This window comes from Alosa pseudoharengus, unplaced genomic scaffold (genome assembly GCF_046254945.1).
Source record: "Alosa pseudoharengus isolate Yale_2024_CS ecotype anadromous, Long Island Sound unplaced genomic scaffold, YU_APseudo_1.1 YU_APseudo_1.1_scf_14, whole genome shotgun sequence".
NCBI lineage: Eukaryota > Metazoa > Chordata > Actinopteri > Clupeiformes > Clupeidae > Alosa > Alosa pseudoharengus.
Window position 1 is genome coordinate 5763575 of NW_027468609.1, and position 17738 is coordinate 5781312.

The 17738-nt window shown below is 46.0% G+C and overlaps 1 protein-coding gene across 10 annotated transcripts in view; it reads left to right on the forward strand.

Annotated features, from left to right (window-relative positions):
- sptan1 (spectrin alpha, non-erythrocytic 1) overlaps positions 1–17738 on the forward strand; it is a 37073-nt gene that overhangs the window by 17995 nt on the left and 1340 nt on the right. For 2 of the 10 annotated variants that reach the window (XM_076283579.1, XM_076283589.1), the window contains exons 19-52: positions 204–296; positions 497–631; positions 936–1084; positions 2318–2516; positions 2798–2902; positions 3739–3771; positions 4296–4331; positions 5012–5059; positions 6056–6147; positions 6407–6551; positions 6703–6884; positions 7065–7164; positions 7427–7624; positions 8112–8258; positions 8372–8475; positions 8595–8757; positions 9238–9252; positions 10434–10565; positions 10664–10801; positions 10949–11053; positions 11301–11509; positions 11616–11736; positions 11828–11949; positions 12190–12322; positions 12430–12528; positions 12675–12834; positions 13063–13139; positions 13466–13675; positions 13865–14161; positions 14436–14548; positions 15359–15376; positions 15829–15891; positions 16959–17013; positions 17438–17634. In XM_076283579.1, the coding sequence (XP_076139694.1) occupies positions 204–296; positions 497–631; positions 936–1084; positions 2318–2516; positions 2798–2902; positions 3739–3771; positions 4296–4331; positions 5012–5059; positions 6056–6147; positions 6407–6551; positions 6703–6884; positions 7065–7164; positions 7427–7624; positions 8112–8258; positions 8372–8475; positions 8595–8757; positions 9238–9252; positions 10434–10565; positions 10664–10801; positions 10949–11053; positions 11301–11509; positions 11616–11736; positions 11828–11949; positions 12190–12322; positions 12430–12528; positions 12675–12834; positions 13063–13139; positions 13466–13675; positions 13865–14161; positions 14436–14548; positions 15359–15376; positions 15829–15891; positions 16959–17013; positions 17438–17634 (4193 nt within the window). The remainder of the gene's footprint in view (positions 1–203; positions 297–496; positions 632–935; positions 1085–2317; positions 2517–2797; positions 2903–3738; positions 3772–4295; positions 4332–5011; positions 5060–6055; positions 6148–6406; positions 6552–6702; positions 6885–7064; positions 7165–7426; positions 7625–8111; positions 8259–8371; positions 8476–8594; positions 8758–9237; positions 9253–10433; positions 10566–10663; positions 10802–10948; positions 11054–11300; positions 11510–11615; positions 11737–11827; positions 11950–12189; positions 12323–12429; positions 12529–12674; positions 12835–13062; positions 13140–13465; positions 13676–13864; positions 14162–14435; positions 14549–15358; positions 15377–15828; positions 15892–16958; positions 17014–17437; positions 17635–17738) is intronic. The other 8 variants (XM_076283583.1, XM_076283580.1, XM_076283582.1 and 5 more) reach the window with 8 other exon arrangements.

Below are 17738 nucleotides of genomic sequence, written 5' to 3' on the forward strand. Positions count from 1 at the left end.
ACTTAAGAGAAGTAATCTGTGGTGTTGGTTATAAAATGTATGCTCAATTCTAAAGGCTTCTAAAGCATCTAGGCTTCCGGGATTCCAGATCAGCTGATGACTATCCATTCATCAGTCTAAGCCATTCAGACGGGTGAAGGGTGTTGAAGAGTAAGAGGTCTTGTCATGTGTGCTAATGTGTCCTCATCTGACCACGTCCCCAGGCTCTGCTGAAGAAGCACGAGGCTCTGATGTCTGACCTGAGTGCCTACGGCAGCAGCATCCAGTCCCTGAAGGAGCAGGCTCAGGCCTGCAGGGTGAGTCTCAGCCTGGCCCAGAGCACACTGACGATTCCATACAGTCTAATGGGACAAAAGAATAGTTAAAACCATTCTTTATACTGTTACTAATAACAATTTAGCATAACTAAGAAATAGTTCAACACTTATGGTGTTACTAATGGAGTGGTGTTGTGAGAGTCACAGTAAATGTGCATTTCTTTTCCCACCCCCAAAAGCAACAAGTGGCGCCCACCGACGATGAGACTGGCAAGGAGCTGGTGCTGGCCCTCTATGACTACCAGGAGAAGAGTCCACGCGAGGTCACCATGAAGAAGGGCGACATCCTCACTCTGCTCAACAGCACCAACAAGGTACTGCACAGAGCTGCACTCTAGCTCCAAATGCCAAGGCCGATTCTCCACTTGTGATAGAAGTGATAAATAGAAAATACACATAGGCAGTGTATTTTTCTATAGCCTATACTAAACAGCTTGTTCAAAAAAAGCACTTACAGATGATAATATTGTAAGAGCAACCGGGTTGTACAAATATTTTGTAATAATACCTGAATTGGAGATAACAGGCTTGTAATGTCTACTAAACTCAAGGCCTGATTTGAAGGTCCAGTGTGTCCAGTCTAACGTTTACATGTTCTGCCCTGTGTTCTCCTCTCAGGACTGGTGGAAAGTGGAGGTGAATGACCGTCAGGGCTTTGTGCCCGCGGCCTATGTGAAGAAGCTGGACCCCACCCAGTCGTCCTCTCGCGAGAACCTGCTCGATGAACAGGGCAGCATCGGCCTGCGTCAGGATCAGATTGAGAACCAGTAAGAGACTGTGCAGAACCACCACTCGCAGCTAGTGCTTCTTAAATCCGACTTCTTGACTGGTTAAGAGCATTCAGGTCTAGCATGCCTTTCCTGCACTAAGAGCTTTAAGTCGATTTCCAAGACTTTTCACAGGAAGCTAACATTCTTCTGAACCTTCTGTTTTAAACACTCACTCTTAACTAGCCTCCATCACTTTGAATACTTCTTAACTGTTGGCTCTCACCAGAAGCACCTTTTTCCCTCCCTGTTCTTTCTTTCTTTCTTTCTTTCTTTCTTTCTTACTAATGACTTCATCACTTGCTCTTTTTTTCTTGGCCCTTTTCTTCTCTCTTCTCTCTCTTTTCTTTCCCCCTAACCCACTAACGCATGCATGGGTGACCCCTCCCTCTCGATCAGAACGCTGGTCACCAAGGAGGCGTGCAGTGTGTCTGTACGCATGAAGCAGGTGGAGGACTTGTGAGTATAGCCCAACCCCCTCCCACACACCTCCAGGACCAGCCTCCCTCTCTTTGTCTACTGTGGTCCGTTTGTCACTCACTTTCTCTTCTATCATCATCCACCATGCCAAGCCACGTGCCGTAGACCCACTCCCTAAACATCGGTGCTCGCTCCTTCATTCTTCGACCCGATTTAACCGATTTTGTCTTCTGTTCACTAACTCTGTGTGGTGTATCTAGTGATGCATTGTGTCTCGTTTGCTCCTCCTCTTCCTCCTCTTTATCCGTGTCACAGATGCATCCTCCATCTTCCTTTAGGCTTCTATTCAGCTTGGGAATAGAAGCTAGTGCTCTCTCACTGCTCCTCCTTCTCTGTTGCTGTCTTGTGTTGATTGGTAGATAGTTACCTGGTGTGATCTTCCATCTACTTTCTCCATCAGTGTGTGTTGTAGAATTTGTGAAGACTTGCTCATGCATCCTGATTTTACAAAATCTGTATAATCAAGACAAAATAGGTTTTCAAAACCTCTTCTGAATTTGCTTCACCAGATGTAAACATTTTGTTCTTTAAGTAATCATCCATTGCTGTGGATGTGGTTAACCAAATGAAAGTGATTTCATATTGGTTAAAAGACCAATTAGAGTAGTTGTCATGGTTTCAACCATAACTTTCCCAACAAAGTCCAAAGCTTTGTTGGGACTTTTGAGTCAACCTGAGCCTGCTTCCCCTTTGTAAATACGGCCCAGAGCCACACCATGTGTGATTGTAACTGTGTGTGTCGCGTCGCTGCAGGTATGGCACCCTGCTGGAGCTGGGCGAGAAGAGGAAGGACATGCTGGAGAAAAGCTGCAAGAAATTCATGCTGTTCCGTGAGGCCAACGAGCTGCAGCAGTGGATCAACGAGAAGGAGGGCGCCCTCACCAACGAGGAGGTGGGCTCCGACCTGGAGCAGGTGGAGGTGCTGCAGAAGAAGTTTGACGACTTCCAGAAGGTACGACTGACCGACCCACCGTCCACCTCCACGCCAAGACAGTAGTCTAAATTTGTGAAGATTGGCCTAGAGAGAGGTTTTCATTTTAGCTGGAGCTGTTCTGTTAGTATACGTATTAAGGAGTTGTTCTGTCTGTACATATTAGTATTTTCTATTATCATGTATTTGTGAAGCTTGCTATGCAAGGTGGAAATGTTAGTGCCAAGCTCTGCAATCTGTGGTGGGAGTTGTGCAGTTTTCCTGGAAATCTATTCTAATCATAAAATTTTTGTTTGTTTCAGGACCTGAAGGCCAATGAGTCTCGTCTGAGGGACATCAACAAGGTGGCGTCTGAGCTGGAGTCTGAGGGCCTGATGGCCGAGGAGGCCCCTGTGGTGCAGGCCCAGGTGAGCCCACTCAGCACCTTAGTCATGTCTTTACAGCGGCCACTTATTACAGTCATGTCTTTGCAGCGGCTACTTATTACAGTCATGTCTTTACAGCGCCCACTTATTACAGTCATGTCTTTACAGCGCCCACTTATTACAGTCATGTCTTTACAGCAGATACATGTTTACAGTCATGTCTTTACAGCGGCCACTTATTACAGTCATGTCTTTACAGCAGATACATGTTTACAGTCATGTCTTTACAGCAGATACTTATTACAGTCATGTCTTAACAGCGGCCACTTATTACAGTCATGTCTTTGCAGCGGCCACTTATTACAGTCATGTCTTTACAGCAGATACATGTTTACAGTCATGTCTTTACAGCAGATACTTATTACAGTCATGTCTTTACAGCAGATACTTATTACAGTCATGTCTTTACAGCAGATACATGTTTACAGTCATGTCTTTACAGCAGATACATGTTTACAGTCATGTCTTTAGAGCAGATACTTATTACAGTCATGTCTTTACAGCAGATACACGTTTACAGTCATGTCTTTACAGCAGATACATGTTTACAGTCATGTCTTTACAGCAACATCAGCAACATTCAGTCCTCATTAAAACAGCTACAGCTGTACAGTCCTCTATACAGGGGCCACTTATTAACAGTCATATTTTTACAGCGGCCACTCAGTCCTTGTTCCAGCAGCCATATGTCTAGTCCTCTTTACAGCAGCTATATGTTTACAGTCCTCAGTGTTTAACTTTGCAACAGATATGAGTTGGAATAAATGTACTGATGACCCATGCAACTCTTTTTGTTTAATTTTTTTCCTCCTATTCAGCAACAAGAGATGTTGGCCTCAGCACCTGGCCAGGTAGACTCTTTCGAGTCTGTACCTAGAGTAGAACTGCATGCCATGCTAACCACTGGTGTGGGTTTTTACAGGGGATTTGATGTTTGTCTTACTAACATCTGTCGGCATGTTTTACTGTTCATTTAAATGGGATACTTCACAGTAGATTATGTTGAAACATACCAGTGCATGTTTGCAACCTTGGAGGTGATCTTTTTGTGGTGGATTGGGGCAATTCCATGGAAAATGGACTTTTATTCACATCCATAACGCCAGTGAAATGCCTTGGCATTTGTATGATGTGAATGATAACATTAATTTTTTGTGCATTTTTTCTCATTTACATTCTTCAGCCAGAAATAGCAAATCCTCAAATTTCATGTAATCATTCACATCATACCATACCATCACTTTTTATTGGTGTTATGGATGTTACAAAAAATTTAATTTTCCATGGAATTGGCCATTGCATGACTTCCATTAAAATATTATTTTTGTTCAGTGTACTTAGATAAACTAAATTAAGGTTTTTATACGTTCCACAGGATGAAGGGGACTCTAAGAACGCCTCCCCATGGAAGGTAAAACTGACGTTTTTGACTTTCGCCACAAGGCCACTGTGTCTCACAGTTATTGACATTTAAACTTTGAACTTTGACCTTTTAACCAAATGAAAAAGCAAAAAAGCATGAGTGTGTATATACTAATTTAGTCCTTTGAGTTGACCCCTGTGTAAATGTAATGTTCCCACTTTCAAATTAAAATTTGTTGTTGATACTACAACTGCTACAACAAGACCTTTAGATTGCCCATTGAAATTGAAGAGCAGACAGTCCTTTGTCTTCCTTTGGAACACACAATAGCTCAGTAACTCTCCACCACATCTCAGCAGTACTAAGGTCTGCTGGGTTGACCTGAAATTAACACTCAACCACACTTACACCATCTTACACAATAGACCCTATCCAAGTACACAGAAACACACTCTGACACAGAAACGTGAGCCAGCAGCACCCTGTCTTGTAGTGGTAAATGTTTAATGCTCTCTGCTGGTGGCATGGTGGTGCTTTTGGTGGTTTGGGCCTCTGCTCCTCTGTAGTGCCGGGTAATGGCGCTTGTTAATTGGTTTCTGAACTTGTGCACTGATGTGGTGACGTCTCTTGACTGGTGTGGTTTTTCTTCTGTCTCTCCCCTCCTCTTCCCTTCCCTATGCCACGCTCTTGGGTCGTGGTCCCCCCCCCCCCCCCCCATTATTCTGTAGTCTGTTCGCTTGGCTGTCCAAACGACGGCTAACTTTAATACCATTAAGGTAAGATCAGGTCTGCAGCCCCCCCACCCCCAGTCGCCCTATTCCCATCTTCCCCATCTTCCTCGTCGTCCATGCAGTCCTGTCCAACTGACCACCTGCATTATGTCTGATTGATGTGTTCTGGACCACCTGCATTATGTCTGATTGATGTGTTCTGGACACTAACCCGCCGCAGCCATGCGTCTGTCTGTGTTCCTATGGTGTTGGCATGGAGCCACCTGTCCAACTGTTTAGTGTCTTCCTGTACTCCACCTTGTCCTGAGCGTCCATTTTTGTTGCATTTTCATTAGATTTGTCCTTGTTTTTTCTGTTCCGCTTGTCTGTAGAGCCTCCATTTGTTATATTGTTGTCAAGTCATTGCCATCATCGTAGTTAACAGCGTTCTGTTTAAGTGTTGCATACCCCAGTTTAATCCATCAGACCCCTACATGTTGTTTCACTGTTCATCTGGCCTGAGCTTGGGCAGGAAGCGGCCAAAACCCAATGCTTCCCCTCATTGTCCATCCTCCATTTTGTGTGTGTTCGTGCTTGTGCATCGCCTCCCTAATCTCCTCCATGGTACCGCCCTGCCTGAATGTCAACCATCTTTGTTTTATGCCATCTTTAATAAAATGGCAAGCTTTCAGACATACTGTTATAAATAGATAAAATAACGACATTATTACAGAATAGTCATTTGAAGGTATAAAATAATTGTGTTTATGCAAACTTTGTCAGTCTACCTTTTGCTGGGCAGTCTGACTTTATACACTAGATTAAAACAGATTACAGTTAATTCGTAGATAATAACATTTCAAATGCATTAATACCGTAAATAAAAACATATATTTTTAGAGACAATGGCATATGACATTAATATTAATGACACTAGTCTTAAGGGTAGCAGGCCTCTTTCTCTCTGCAGCTGGGCATCTGTTTCCCTGCCTGTGAATGTGTGTGAGTTCGCGAGAGAGTTGGAAGTTAATGGTGTGTGTGTGGTGTGTGTGTGTGTTGTAGGAGCTGAATAACCGCTGGAGGGCTCTGCAGCAGCTGGCCGAGGAGAGGAGTAACATGCTGGGCAGTGCTCACGAGGTGCAGAGGTTCCACAGGTGAGAGAAGTGCACAGACACACACACACACACACACACACGTACGTACACACACCGGACACACACACACCGGACACACACACACACACACACACACACAGAAGGACATGATCACATAGTTAGGACATATACATAAATGTATGTTCAATGCATCGGATATTTTATAGCATTATAGCCTACCGTTCAGTGATGCCATGCCACTGATGAGAGGTGCAGACACAGGGAGACTGATGGATCATGTGCTGTGTGTGGTATGTAGGGATGCTGATGAGACTAAGGAGTGGATCGAGGAGAAGAACCAGGCTCTGAACACCGATAACTACGGCCACGACCTGGCTAGCGTACAGGCCCTGCAGCGCAAACATGAGGGCTTCGAGAGGGACCTGGCTGCCCTGGGAGACAAGGTACGCGCACACACACACACACCGTCATAATGCATTAATGTCAATGCATTATGACACTTTATTCCCATTTCTCAATACAGTGTGTGTATATGTATATGTATAACCGCTGGCTGTGAGTGTTCTGTTGACTGTACATATTCTCCTCCACCAGGTGAACTCTCTGGGCGAGACCGCCGAGCGTCTGATCCAGTCGCACCCAGAGGCGGTGGACGACATCAAGGAGAAGTGCACGGAGCTGAACACGGCCTGGAGTAGTCTGGTAGGACGCGCTGACCAACGCAAGGACAAGCTGGGCAACTCCCACGACCTGCAGCGCTTCCTCAGTGACTTCAGGTGAGGGCCGTGTGGATGGACGCTTCAATGCTATCATTACGATGACTCTTGCACCACTTGTTACATGATTCCCCTGAAAGGCAGAAAAAACAGGAGGTAATTTCAAAAATGTGAAGAATAGTCAGTGGTAGATTTTTAAAAAGGTCAGACATGTGATGGTATTGATTATTCTGCACACAGAGACCTGATGTCCTGGATCAACGGCATCAGGGGGCTGGTGTCCTCAGACGAGCTGGCCAAGGACGTGACCGGAGCCGAGGCCCTGCTGGAGAGACACCAGGTAGCTGACCTGACCTGACCACACTCCTCACTCAGAGCTACAATGAGCTCTGCCAGAGTCACATCAGTTCTGACTTGTGTTGTACAGTTTCAGTAGATCGCTGGACTCACTGAAGTTCTACAAGAGCTCTACATAGTTTGTGTTACTCTTCAGTTCATTGCTGGGCTCTCATTGTCTTCTGGAACTCTCTCTCCCCCCCCCCCCCCCTCTCTCTTTCTCTCTTCTCTCTTCTCTCTTCTCTCTTTCTCTCTCTCTCTCTCAGGAGCACCGCACTGAGATCGACGCCCGCGCGGGCACCTTCCAGGCCTTTGAGCAGTTTGGGCAGCAGCTGCTGGCCCGTGGCCACTATGCGAGCCCTGAGATCCAACAGAAGCTGGAGGCGCTGGACCGTGAGCGGGCCGACCTGGAGAAGGCCTGGGTGCAGCGCAGGATGATGCTGGACCAGTGCCTGGAGCTGCAGGTGAGGCCGCCACAGCCAGGACACTCAGGACATCACATTAAGCTCCGTTTGAAATGAGAACTCCGTTATGAACAAATGACTTAGTTATGAACAAATGCAATGGTTGGTGCTACACATTGGTGGTGGTTAGTGAGGTTCTCCCTTCGTAAAGTGCTTTGGGTTAAATTACTTGTAGCAACTCAAAGATTTTAAAATCGTTAAAGGTCTGTCTGTTGTTTTAACCATGTACTTAGGATGGTCATGTGTCAACGGTGGCTGTTCAATGATCTGTGGTGCGTTTCCCAAAACCATAGTTGCTAACCTGTTAGCAACTTAGTTGGTTGGCAATGGGAAATTGCATTGCAACCAACGAAGTTGCTAACTTAGTTAGCAGCTATGGTTTTGGGAAACGCGCCCCTGACTGACAAGGCCCATAGTCACTTCACTAATCAGATGATTGGTGGTTAATTCACTGAAGTGGACTGAAAAGCGTTCTTTCTCTCTGTAGTTGTTCAACAGGGACTGTGAGCAGGCCGAGAACTGGATGGCGGCCCGTGAGGCCTTCCTTGCCAGCGACGACAAGGGAGACTCCCTGGACAGCGTGGAGGCCCTCATCAAGAAGCACGAGGACTTCGACAAGGCCATCAATGTCCAGGTCGGTCACATGGACTACCTTACCAGACACGCTCATTCTCAAGATGTAATGGTGTGTAAAGCCTTCTAGTAGGCCCGGTGTTAATGAGTTTGACTCCCACTTCTGCTCTGTAGGAGGAAAAGATTGCTGCCCTCCAGTCTTTCGCTGACCAGCTGATTGGAGCTGACCACTACGCCAAGCCTGAAATCACCGACCGTCGTAATGAGGTGTTGGACAGGTCAGAGCAACTGTTCCTCAACCACTTCAAAAGTCCTTAAAATGATGTGTGCTTAAAGTTCCCCGGTGCCTGTACTGGCATCATATTGTTCACCGGTCATGTTTATCTTTGGCCTGTAGATGGCGCCGCCTGAAGGCCCAGATGATCGAGAAGCGCTCCAAGCTGGGCGAGTCCCAGACGCTGCAGCAGTTCAGCCGTGACGTTGACGAGATTGAGGCCTGGATCAGCGAGAAGCTGCAAACCGCTTCTGACGAGTCCTACAAAGACCCCACCAACATCCAGGTACTGTTCAGCTCCTCTCCTCTGGGCGAGCCACTTGTGCTCTTTAGCTCTTCCTGATGTTTGGTTGGTTGGTTTGTTTGTTTGTTTGTTTTTACTTATTTTGTAAATCTTGCATCAGTTTCTTGTAATGTGTATTTGGAATGAGTGGTTGTTGGTTAGGAGGGAAAAACAACCATCTTAATCAGTTTTACATGTTGTTTTGTTAGATGCAAGTTTGTGTCTGTGAAGTTAATCCTGCTCCAGTCCTGAGCTCCCTTGTCAGTAATAAAACCTTGATCCCCTGTCCCTTAAATAATAATAATATTATTAGTATTAATTACTATTAATAGTAAATAATAAAGATTCCATACCCAGTCCCTCTTGTAAATAATGACCTGTGAATACCCAGCCCCTATATGCAAGCTCCCCATGCCAACCGTTTCCCAACTGACCACTGGCAATGACTCTGAACCTCTCTTTGTTTTTATTGTCTGTTTTTAGCTGTCCAAGCTGCTGGTAAGTTGGAGTAGTGTCCCGAGCTGACTAACCACTAGGGCCTCCTCGTGTTGTCTGTACTGCGTCTGTGTCCTGTCTGTCGTATGTTGTAGACACGTAGTCCAGTACCATCTGTCTACTGTGTCCATCGCACCCACGCGTGTTGTGGCTTCTTTTTGTTTTGGTTTCTTAATTCAGTTGTTCCATCTTGTAATTTTTGTTGTCAACATACCATCATCTTTTTTTTTTGTCCTTAATGTTTTGAGTTCAACCATTTTGTCTTTTTATCCATCATTATGATGTGACTGTAATTGCTGGGCGTGGCTTCCCATTTTCTTTTGTCTGAAGCTGGTTGTTTTGTTTAGAAGCTCGTTCCACACTGGGTGCTCTAATGACCAGTTACCAAAGGCCTGGAAGGCACTGACATGGATCACTTGGTCATAGACGTCTCTTTAAATTCAATAATATATCTGTATCTGGTCGGTGAAACTTGAAGTTCAAACAGTGGAAGGAGAGGAGGAGACTTTAGCTTTGCTTTTTATGTTTTTCCAAAGCGACCTGCAATAGGACCGGCAATAAAGCTCCCAACTTGGGAGCCCAAACCGCTTTTGCAGCAGTGTGAAGTGTGTATGTATGTGTGTATAGAAATAGGTTTTGTTTTTGCGTGAACGCTTTTTAGCCGAGTGCTATGATCCTCTCCTCTCGCTCTCTCCTTCCCATTCCCCGCCCTATCCCAGCATGTGGAACGAGCACAAGACAAAACATATCCGCTTCCGTAGGAGCTCCAGAGATGCTCATATGTCCTGGATGACGTTCTCTTCACTTCATTTGTATATCAGTGTCTTGTCTTGTCACCGCAGTTGTCCTGTCTGTAGACGTAGGACACATTATCTGTCGTTTTTAAGTGGTGTCTCAATGTCACTGTTTGTGTTCACCTCACCTTAACTGGGTGCCATGGTGCTTCAGACACTCTTTAATAGACACATTCTTATGGAAGTTTGATCAAAACTAAACTCTTACTGACTCCACACAATCTGAACTAGCAACACACATAGCGGTTGCTCAGGTACACAATCTGAACCAACTCAACTCAAAAAGGGAAAACGGCACAACTCCATCACTCTCTCCACTCTCGTGAGCCCCTTCTGTGACGCTGACTGATGTTTTTTTTGTCCCCTGCGCCCCTCCCTCGCCACCAACAGAGCAAGCACCAGAAGCACCAGGCCTTCGAGGCTGAGCTTCACGCTAACGCCGACCGCATCCGCGGCGTGATCGACACCGGCAACACTCTCATCCAGAGAGGAGCCTGTGCTGGCAGTGAGGATGCCGTCAAGGTAAGTTAAAGAACGAGTGTGTGTTTTTTTGTGGTAATGATACAGTGAATGGCTGTGATCTAAACTCTGAATTGTGTGTGTGTGTGTTACCTCATCAGGCCCGTCTCAATGCCCTGGACGAGCAGTGGCAGTTCCTGGTGAACAAGTCTGCTGAGAAGAGCCAGAAGCTGAAGGAGGCCAACAAGCAGCAGAACTTCAACACCGGCATCAAGGACTTCGACTTCTGGCTGTCGGAGGTACGCATGGCTACCACCACCATTAAATAACCCAATACATTACAGATTTGCTTTTAAACGGAGAATAAACTGTGAAGATTTAGGACTGAGATGCTATCTGATGGTGTTGCAGTTGCAGTGTTTTTAATAACGGTTTTCTCCTCTTAGGTGGAGGCTCTTCTGGCTTCTGAGGATTACGGCAAAGACCTGGCCTCCGTCAACAACCTGCTGAAGAAGCACCAGCTGCTGGAGGCTGACATTTCTGCTCATGAGGTAACCAGGATTTCCATCAACCACTATCTGATTGGTGCATTGATATGAATTAATAACTGGACCAACACGCTCAACACCTTAGTGTAATCTCAGCTGGGTGCTGAATCCTCCCTAAGAGTCAATATAAGCATAATCACATTGAAGAAGGACGCCTGGTCCAATTCAGAATTGCATTGATTCTACGGTCTCCTTGTGCATGTATCTGCATTGAGTGTGCTGAGCGTGCTCTCTGCTTGTGTGTCCTCAGGACCGTCTGAAGGATCTGAATGGCCAGGCTGACGGCCTGATGTCCAGCCAAGCCTTCGACACCACACAGGTCAAGGACAAGCGTGACGCCGTCAATGGCCGCTTTGGCAAGATCAAGAGCATGGCCGCAGGGCGCCGCGCCAAGCTCAACGAGTCGCACCGCCTGCACCAGTTCTTTAGGGACCTGGACGATGAGGAGTCATGGATCAAGTAAGGCTGCCCCCTAGTGTCCTGGCTACAGTACTGCAATTGAAAACCACACTGAAGTGTTTGAAGTGTGAAACTGACATCTTTGTTTTCCACTTGCCACTTTCAGAGAAAAGAAATTGTTAGTGAGTTCGGAGGACTATGGACGTGATTTGACAGGAGTGCAGAATCTGCGGAAGAAACATAAGAGGCTGGAGGCTGAGCTGGGGGCCCACGAGCCTGCCATTCAGGTGAACGCCCAGGTGTAATCTTCAGTGTGTAATCTATACCACCAGCTGTGATGGACTGTGCTAAATGACTGGTCTTTTTTTTTATGAACAGTCTGTGCTGGACACTGGCAAGAAGCTGTCGGATGACAACACCATCGGCCAGGAGGAGATCCAGCAGAGGTTGGCCCAGTTTGTGGAGCACTGGAAGGAGCTGAAGGACTTGGCTGCTGCCCGGTAAGACCCCATGCTGACCGCAGGGCTTAAAAGTTCTCAGGCTCTGTGCCTGCATTTCTAATTTTACAATGGATAATTCTATATAACAACTTGCACAGATATTGTCACTTGCTTTTAAAGCTCTGTAACAGCTACACACTCTTAACAGCACAGAAATCTGCCTCCTCTCTGCAAAGTAGAGGAGTGTATCTTCATATACTCAGATGTTGACACTAACGTTTTTCTGTTTTGTGTGTGCAGTGGGCAGAGGCTGGAGGAGTCGCTGGAGTACCAGCAGTTTGTGGCGAATGTGGAGGAAGAGGAAGCGTGGATTAATGAGAAACTGAACCTGGTTGGAAGTGAAGACTATGGGGATACCCTGGCTGCTGTGCAGGTGAGTGGAGCTCCTTATGATATCTGAAATCATCTTGACTGGTGCAGCCATTCCTATGTGACACTGTAGGAGATGGGTGGTCATGTGGATTTTGTCTGTCTCCACAGGGCTTGTTGAAGAAGCATGAAGCGTTTGAGACTGATTTTACTGTGCATAGAGATAGAGTGAATGATGTATGTGCCAATGGAGATGAACTCATCAAGAAGGTAAGTGTGTGTCAAGTCACTCAATCCAAATACATATGTCCATGTGCCACTGCTAAACATTTGTGGCTTTTATCTGTAGTTTGTTATATGTCGGTGTATTTTGTGACGTCAGGGACTTGAGAACTTGTTTTTTTCCTCTTCTGTAGAACAACCACCATGTGGATAACATCACGGCTAAGATGAAGGCCCTGAAGGGGAAGGTGTCCGAGCTGGAGAGAGCTGCCGCCCAAAGGAAGGCCAAGCTGGACGAGAACTCTGCCTTCCTGCAGTTCAACTGGAAGGCCGACGTGGTGGAGTCCTGGATCGGTGAGTGGGAATGCAAGAGAATAGTGAGGTGTTAACAACTCAATTTCCTGAATATATTACAAGGATAGAAGATAATGGATTGAACATTTCTCAGCCATCAACCTTAGTTGAGAAGACCCAGTAGTATTTGATTAGGATTAGTGCAAAGCAAAGCAAAGATCTGGGTATTGTTATTCTGACGTGTGTGTGTGTGTGTGTGTGTGTGTGTGTGTGTGTGTGTGTCTTCAGGTGAGAAGGAGAACAGCCTGAAGACTGATGATTATGGTCGTGACTTGTCCTCAGTGCAGACACTGCTCACTAAGCAGGTACGATACATAACATGCAATTATAATAATTACATGCATACATGACATGCATACAGTACATACATAACATTCTGAACCATACCAGACATGTAATACAGTGCAATACGGAAGTCCAACCCAAAGTCGGTTTTGAATAACAATGTGATCTTTAAGTATATAATTTGTCACTGTATATATATAATTATATATAGTTTAACACTGACGCATGAAAAAGGCAGTTTACTTGCATGTCTGCAAAGCCCCAAAAACCCTTCTGACCCATTTCTCTCTCTCTGTCCACTCTCCTCCATGGTCCTGCGCTGGGCTGGGCTGGGCTGCCTCTGCAGGAGACCTTTGATGCCGGCCTGCAGGCCTTCCAGCAGGAGGGCATCGCCAACATCACCGCCCTCAAAGACCAGCTGCTGGCTGCCAAACACGTACAGTCGCGCGCCATCGAGGCCCGCCACGCCACGCTCATGAAGCGCTGGAACCAGCTGCTGTCCAACTCGGACTCCCGCAAGAAGAAGCTTCTGGAAGCCCAGGAGCACTTCAGAAAGGTCACAGAACAACAGATGCCAAGTTCAAATAGTCTTTAATAGATATTTGGACAAAAACTGATAAAATTTTAACTGTGTTTTTGTCTCGATTTATTGTCTAGAAATATATTAGCAATACTGTAGCCCTAAGATTTCATTTAATCTGGGAATCTCACCCCTCTACAATATCACTGCCTTGTCCACATGCAGGTTGAGGACCTGTTCTTGACCTTTGCCAAGAAGGCGTCTGCTTTCAACTCCTGGTTTGAGAACGCTGAGGAGGATCTGACTGACCCGGTGCGCTGCAACTCTCTGGAGGAGATCCGGGCGCTACGCGACGCCCACGACGCCTTCCGCGCCTCCCTCAGCTCGGCCGAGGCCGACTTCAACCAGCTGGCCGAGCTGGACCGACAGATCAAGAGCTACCAGGTGGTATCCAACCCCTACACTTGGTTTACCATGGAGGCCTTGGACGAGACCTGGAGGAACCTGCAGAAGATCATCAAGGTAACGCATGTTCCCTGGAGTCCAGTGTAGCTGTTGATGTTTGGAATTAGGGATTTGTTGGCACCAAGTGATTTTGAGCCTTTACTAGTGATGAAACATGACCTACAGTATCTTGTGGAGTTCTTGTTTCCATGTCTAGCATTGAGAAATTCCCATTCTGATGCAGGCTAATGTTGATTAATGTGGATGTTTATCTTAAAGCTTTTGCTCTGTCAGCACTTCTGAGTGGTTACCTTTGAATGTTGGAAATGACCTTTCTCACTAAACCCCGCAGGAGCGTGAGCTGGAGCTGCAGAAGGAGCAGAGGCGCCAGGAGGAGAACGATAAGCTGCGGCAGGAGTTTGCCCAGCACGCCAACGCCTTCCACCAGTGGCTACAGGAGACCAGGTGTGTGTGTGTGTGTGTGTGTGTGTGGGTGGGTGGGTCCTCACAACGCAGTTTTTTTTGTTTTGCGTGTGTTTGTGCTCTACCATAGTGTGTGTGTGTGTGTGTGACCATTACATCAGACCCTTATTCAGAAATGACTTGCATGCAACTCATGGAATGTCAGGAGCACAGTGTTTTGATGGGCTATATCTTGGGGTCTTATTCTCCGTGCATGTTCTGGTACACACTTCTGATGCATGTTATCATACACTGTGGGGCTTTGATGACCTAAACACTGGTAGATTTCTTACATTTCAGCACAGTGGCTTTTGTCTTCAGTCATCCATGTGTAAAGTTGACGTGTGAAGTCAGTGCATGTGTTAGTGCCATGTTGTCTATGTGTCTATTTGGGGTGCTTTAAGTGTATGTGTCACTGCTCCACTTAAGTCGCGTGAGTTAAGCTTCACGCGGACACACCTCGTGTGTGTGTGTGTGTGTGTGTGTGTGTGTGTGTGTGTGTGTGTGTGTGTGTGTGTGTGTGTGTGTGTGTGTGTGTGTGTGTGTGTGTGTGTGTGTGTGTGTGTGTGTGTGTGTGTGTGTGTGTGTGTGTGTGTGTGTGTGTGTGTGTGTGTCTCTCCTCATGTGCCTCCCAGTGAGGTAGAGCAGTGGCAGAGATGGCACTGCTCTGTGTTTTAACCAATGTTTTTTTCTCTTTTTTTCTCCCCCCTCTATCTATCTCTTTCTTCCCTTTGCCCCCCATCCGCCCTTCCTGCTCTCTCTCTCTCTCTCTCGCGCTGCTTCCTCGATGCTTGGGATCACTTTTCTTATCAGGACATACCTTCTGGATGGGTTAATATCATATTTATTCCTCTCCATTTGCTGTGTTGTCAGTGTTGTGTTTTTGTCATGTATGATTGGTGAAAATGTTTGTGTGAGTGTGTACATGGTGTGAATGAGGAAGTGCTTCTGGTGTATGAAAAACCACGTCAACGGAGGCCAGGTGCTGCCTAAAGAAAGGTACCTGGAAAGAGTGGAACTTTGCCTGAGGCAGGTTTGTCCATAATTTACATGGGCAGTGCATAGAACGGTAGGTGCAGGAGACTAGCACACAAGCCAAACCAGCTAGATCTGTTACTCCAGGTTCCAACCTTCTATGTGAATGTACATCTCTTATTTGTATACTTTTTGTTCCTCTTTATTTTAGTGTTACACATTTCTTTAAAGTACTTTTTTTATATATTTCTTTTTAATACACTCTCCATCCCTTCCTCCCCCCCCCCCCTCCTCCCTTCTCTGAATAGCATAGCCTATCGACGGGTTATTCGTGTCTATCAGTACGAGGTTGATGATGATCTCTCTGGAAGGTTTTCCTCTCCATTTTTTCTTGGATTCGTCCTCCTTACCCCACCTCACCCGTTTGGGTTGTGTCTTCATGCACGCGAGTCTAAACCCACCATTTGGGCTCTGGCGTGTGCAGTTTCCTTTTACTAACCTTCACTGCAATGTGGCTACGTGAAACCTGAGATGAGGCTCTTGATTTCAAGCTGCTTAATCCAAAAAAAAAAAAAAAAAAAGGCCTGGCTACATTAAGCACTTTTTTCAAACGAGTGTACAGTTCACAATTTCTTTTTTCTCATCGTAATTTTCATGCACCAGTTTCAGGGATGGAAACTGCAAAACATGTGGGAACTGTTCATACATACAGATCTGAATTTGGACCATCATTTGTTTTGTTTGTTTTTGTCTTGTTTCTCCCACATTGTTTGGAAAGAATGGGTTTCCAAGTTCACCATTACAAAAACAAAATCCATTCAACTTCATTTTGTCTCACTATCCACATAATTACACCTATGGAAATGAATAATTAACAAAGTGAAACCAAACCCAGCAGTTTCTAGCCCTGTGAGTAGAGGTCCTAACCTCGCATGGTAAGGTATACCATGATTATGAAATGGCTTTCTTTGGCATGGGCTGAGTGGCAGCTTCTAGGTGCATTCTGGGATACATAGTTTTATCATGTCAGGTCCCATTCAGAAACGAAACTTGGGTAAGTTCGGTCACCAGCTCAAGAACTTGCTTACATTCTTAAACATTTAAATGTTGAGGGGGAAAAAAAAGAAAATAAATTATCACATAAGTGGACTATGCTTACAATAATAAAAATTCAAGTTTATTATATTTATTTCCCTTAAAGAAGAGATGCTTTTATTGGCTGTTCACAGGATGCATTATCCCACTGCAGAAAGCTTTAGTAGAATCTGTTGAGGTTGATCTGCAAGATGATGTAATTGTAGTGTGTCCATGAGTGTGTTTGAGTGAAATGAGTAGGAGTGTGATTGATGTGGCATGCTGTCTGAAAGCTCTAGTGTGTGTGACTGTGTGTGGGTGGGTTTGTACCTTTGCCATCCCTCATCGTGCTCTGTATGAACAGGTCCTGCATGGTGGAAGAATCCGGAACTCTGGAGTCACAGCTGGAGGCTACAAAGGTGAGGAAGAGCCCTTGATCATTCAGTTGTTTTCACACTAACTACCGGTAACACACTAACACTTATTATCAGTCAGCTAGAATCAGTGTTCACAAGTCCTCAATAACCATTCATGAACCTGGGATTGTTACTCTTATGTCAAAGCGAAGTTTTCAGTTCAATTAGGTTTTCATTTAGGGTTCCGTTGGTTGGTTTAGTGAAGTGTAGTGTGTTAGGATTGTGTTTGGAGTGGGCTTCCCTGATAGGATCAGCTATAAAACACATTATCTAGTGATATGTACATTTTTGCTGTATTGTGTATGGATAATGTGTATGGACATGATGACCGCTTTTTGGGGGTAAATGAAAGTGTAAGCATGCTGTTGATTGTTGACGTTGTGTCTGTGTGTGGAGTTGACCCCTGTGTGTCCCTGCGCCCCTGCAGCGTAAGCACCAGGAGATCCGGGCCATGCGCAGCCAGCTGAAGAAGATCGAGGACCTGGGGGCGGCCATGGAGGAGGCGCTCATCCTGGACAACAAGTACACGGAGCACAGCACGGTGGGGCTAGCGCAGCAGTGGGACCAACTGGACCAGCTGGGCATGAGGATGCAGCACAACCTGGAACAGCAGATTCAGGCCAGGTCAGCGCCCCTGGGAAACGCACACATACACACGCGCACACACATACACACGCACACGCGCACACGCGCACACACACACACACACACACACCATACAAATAATG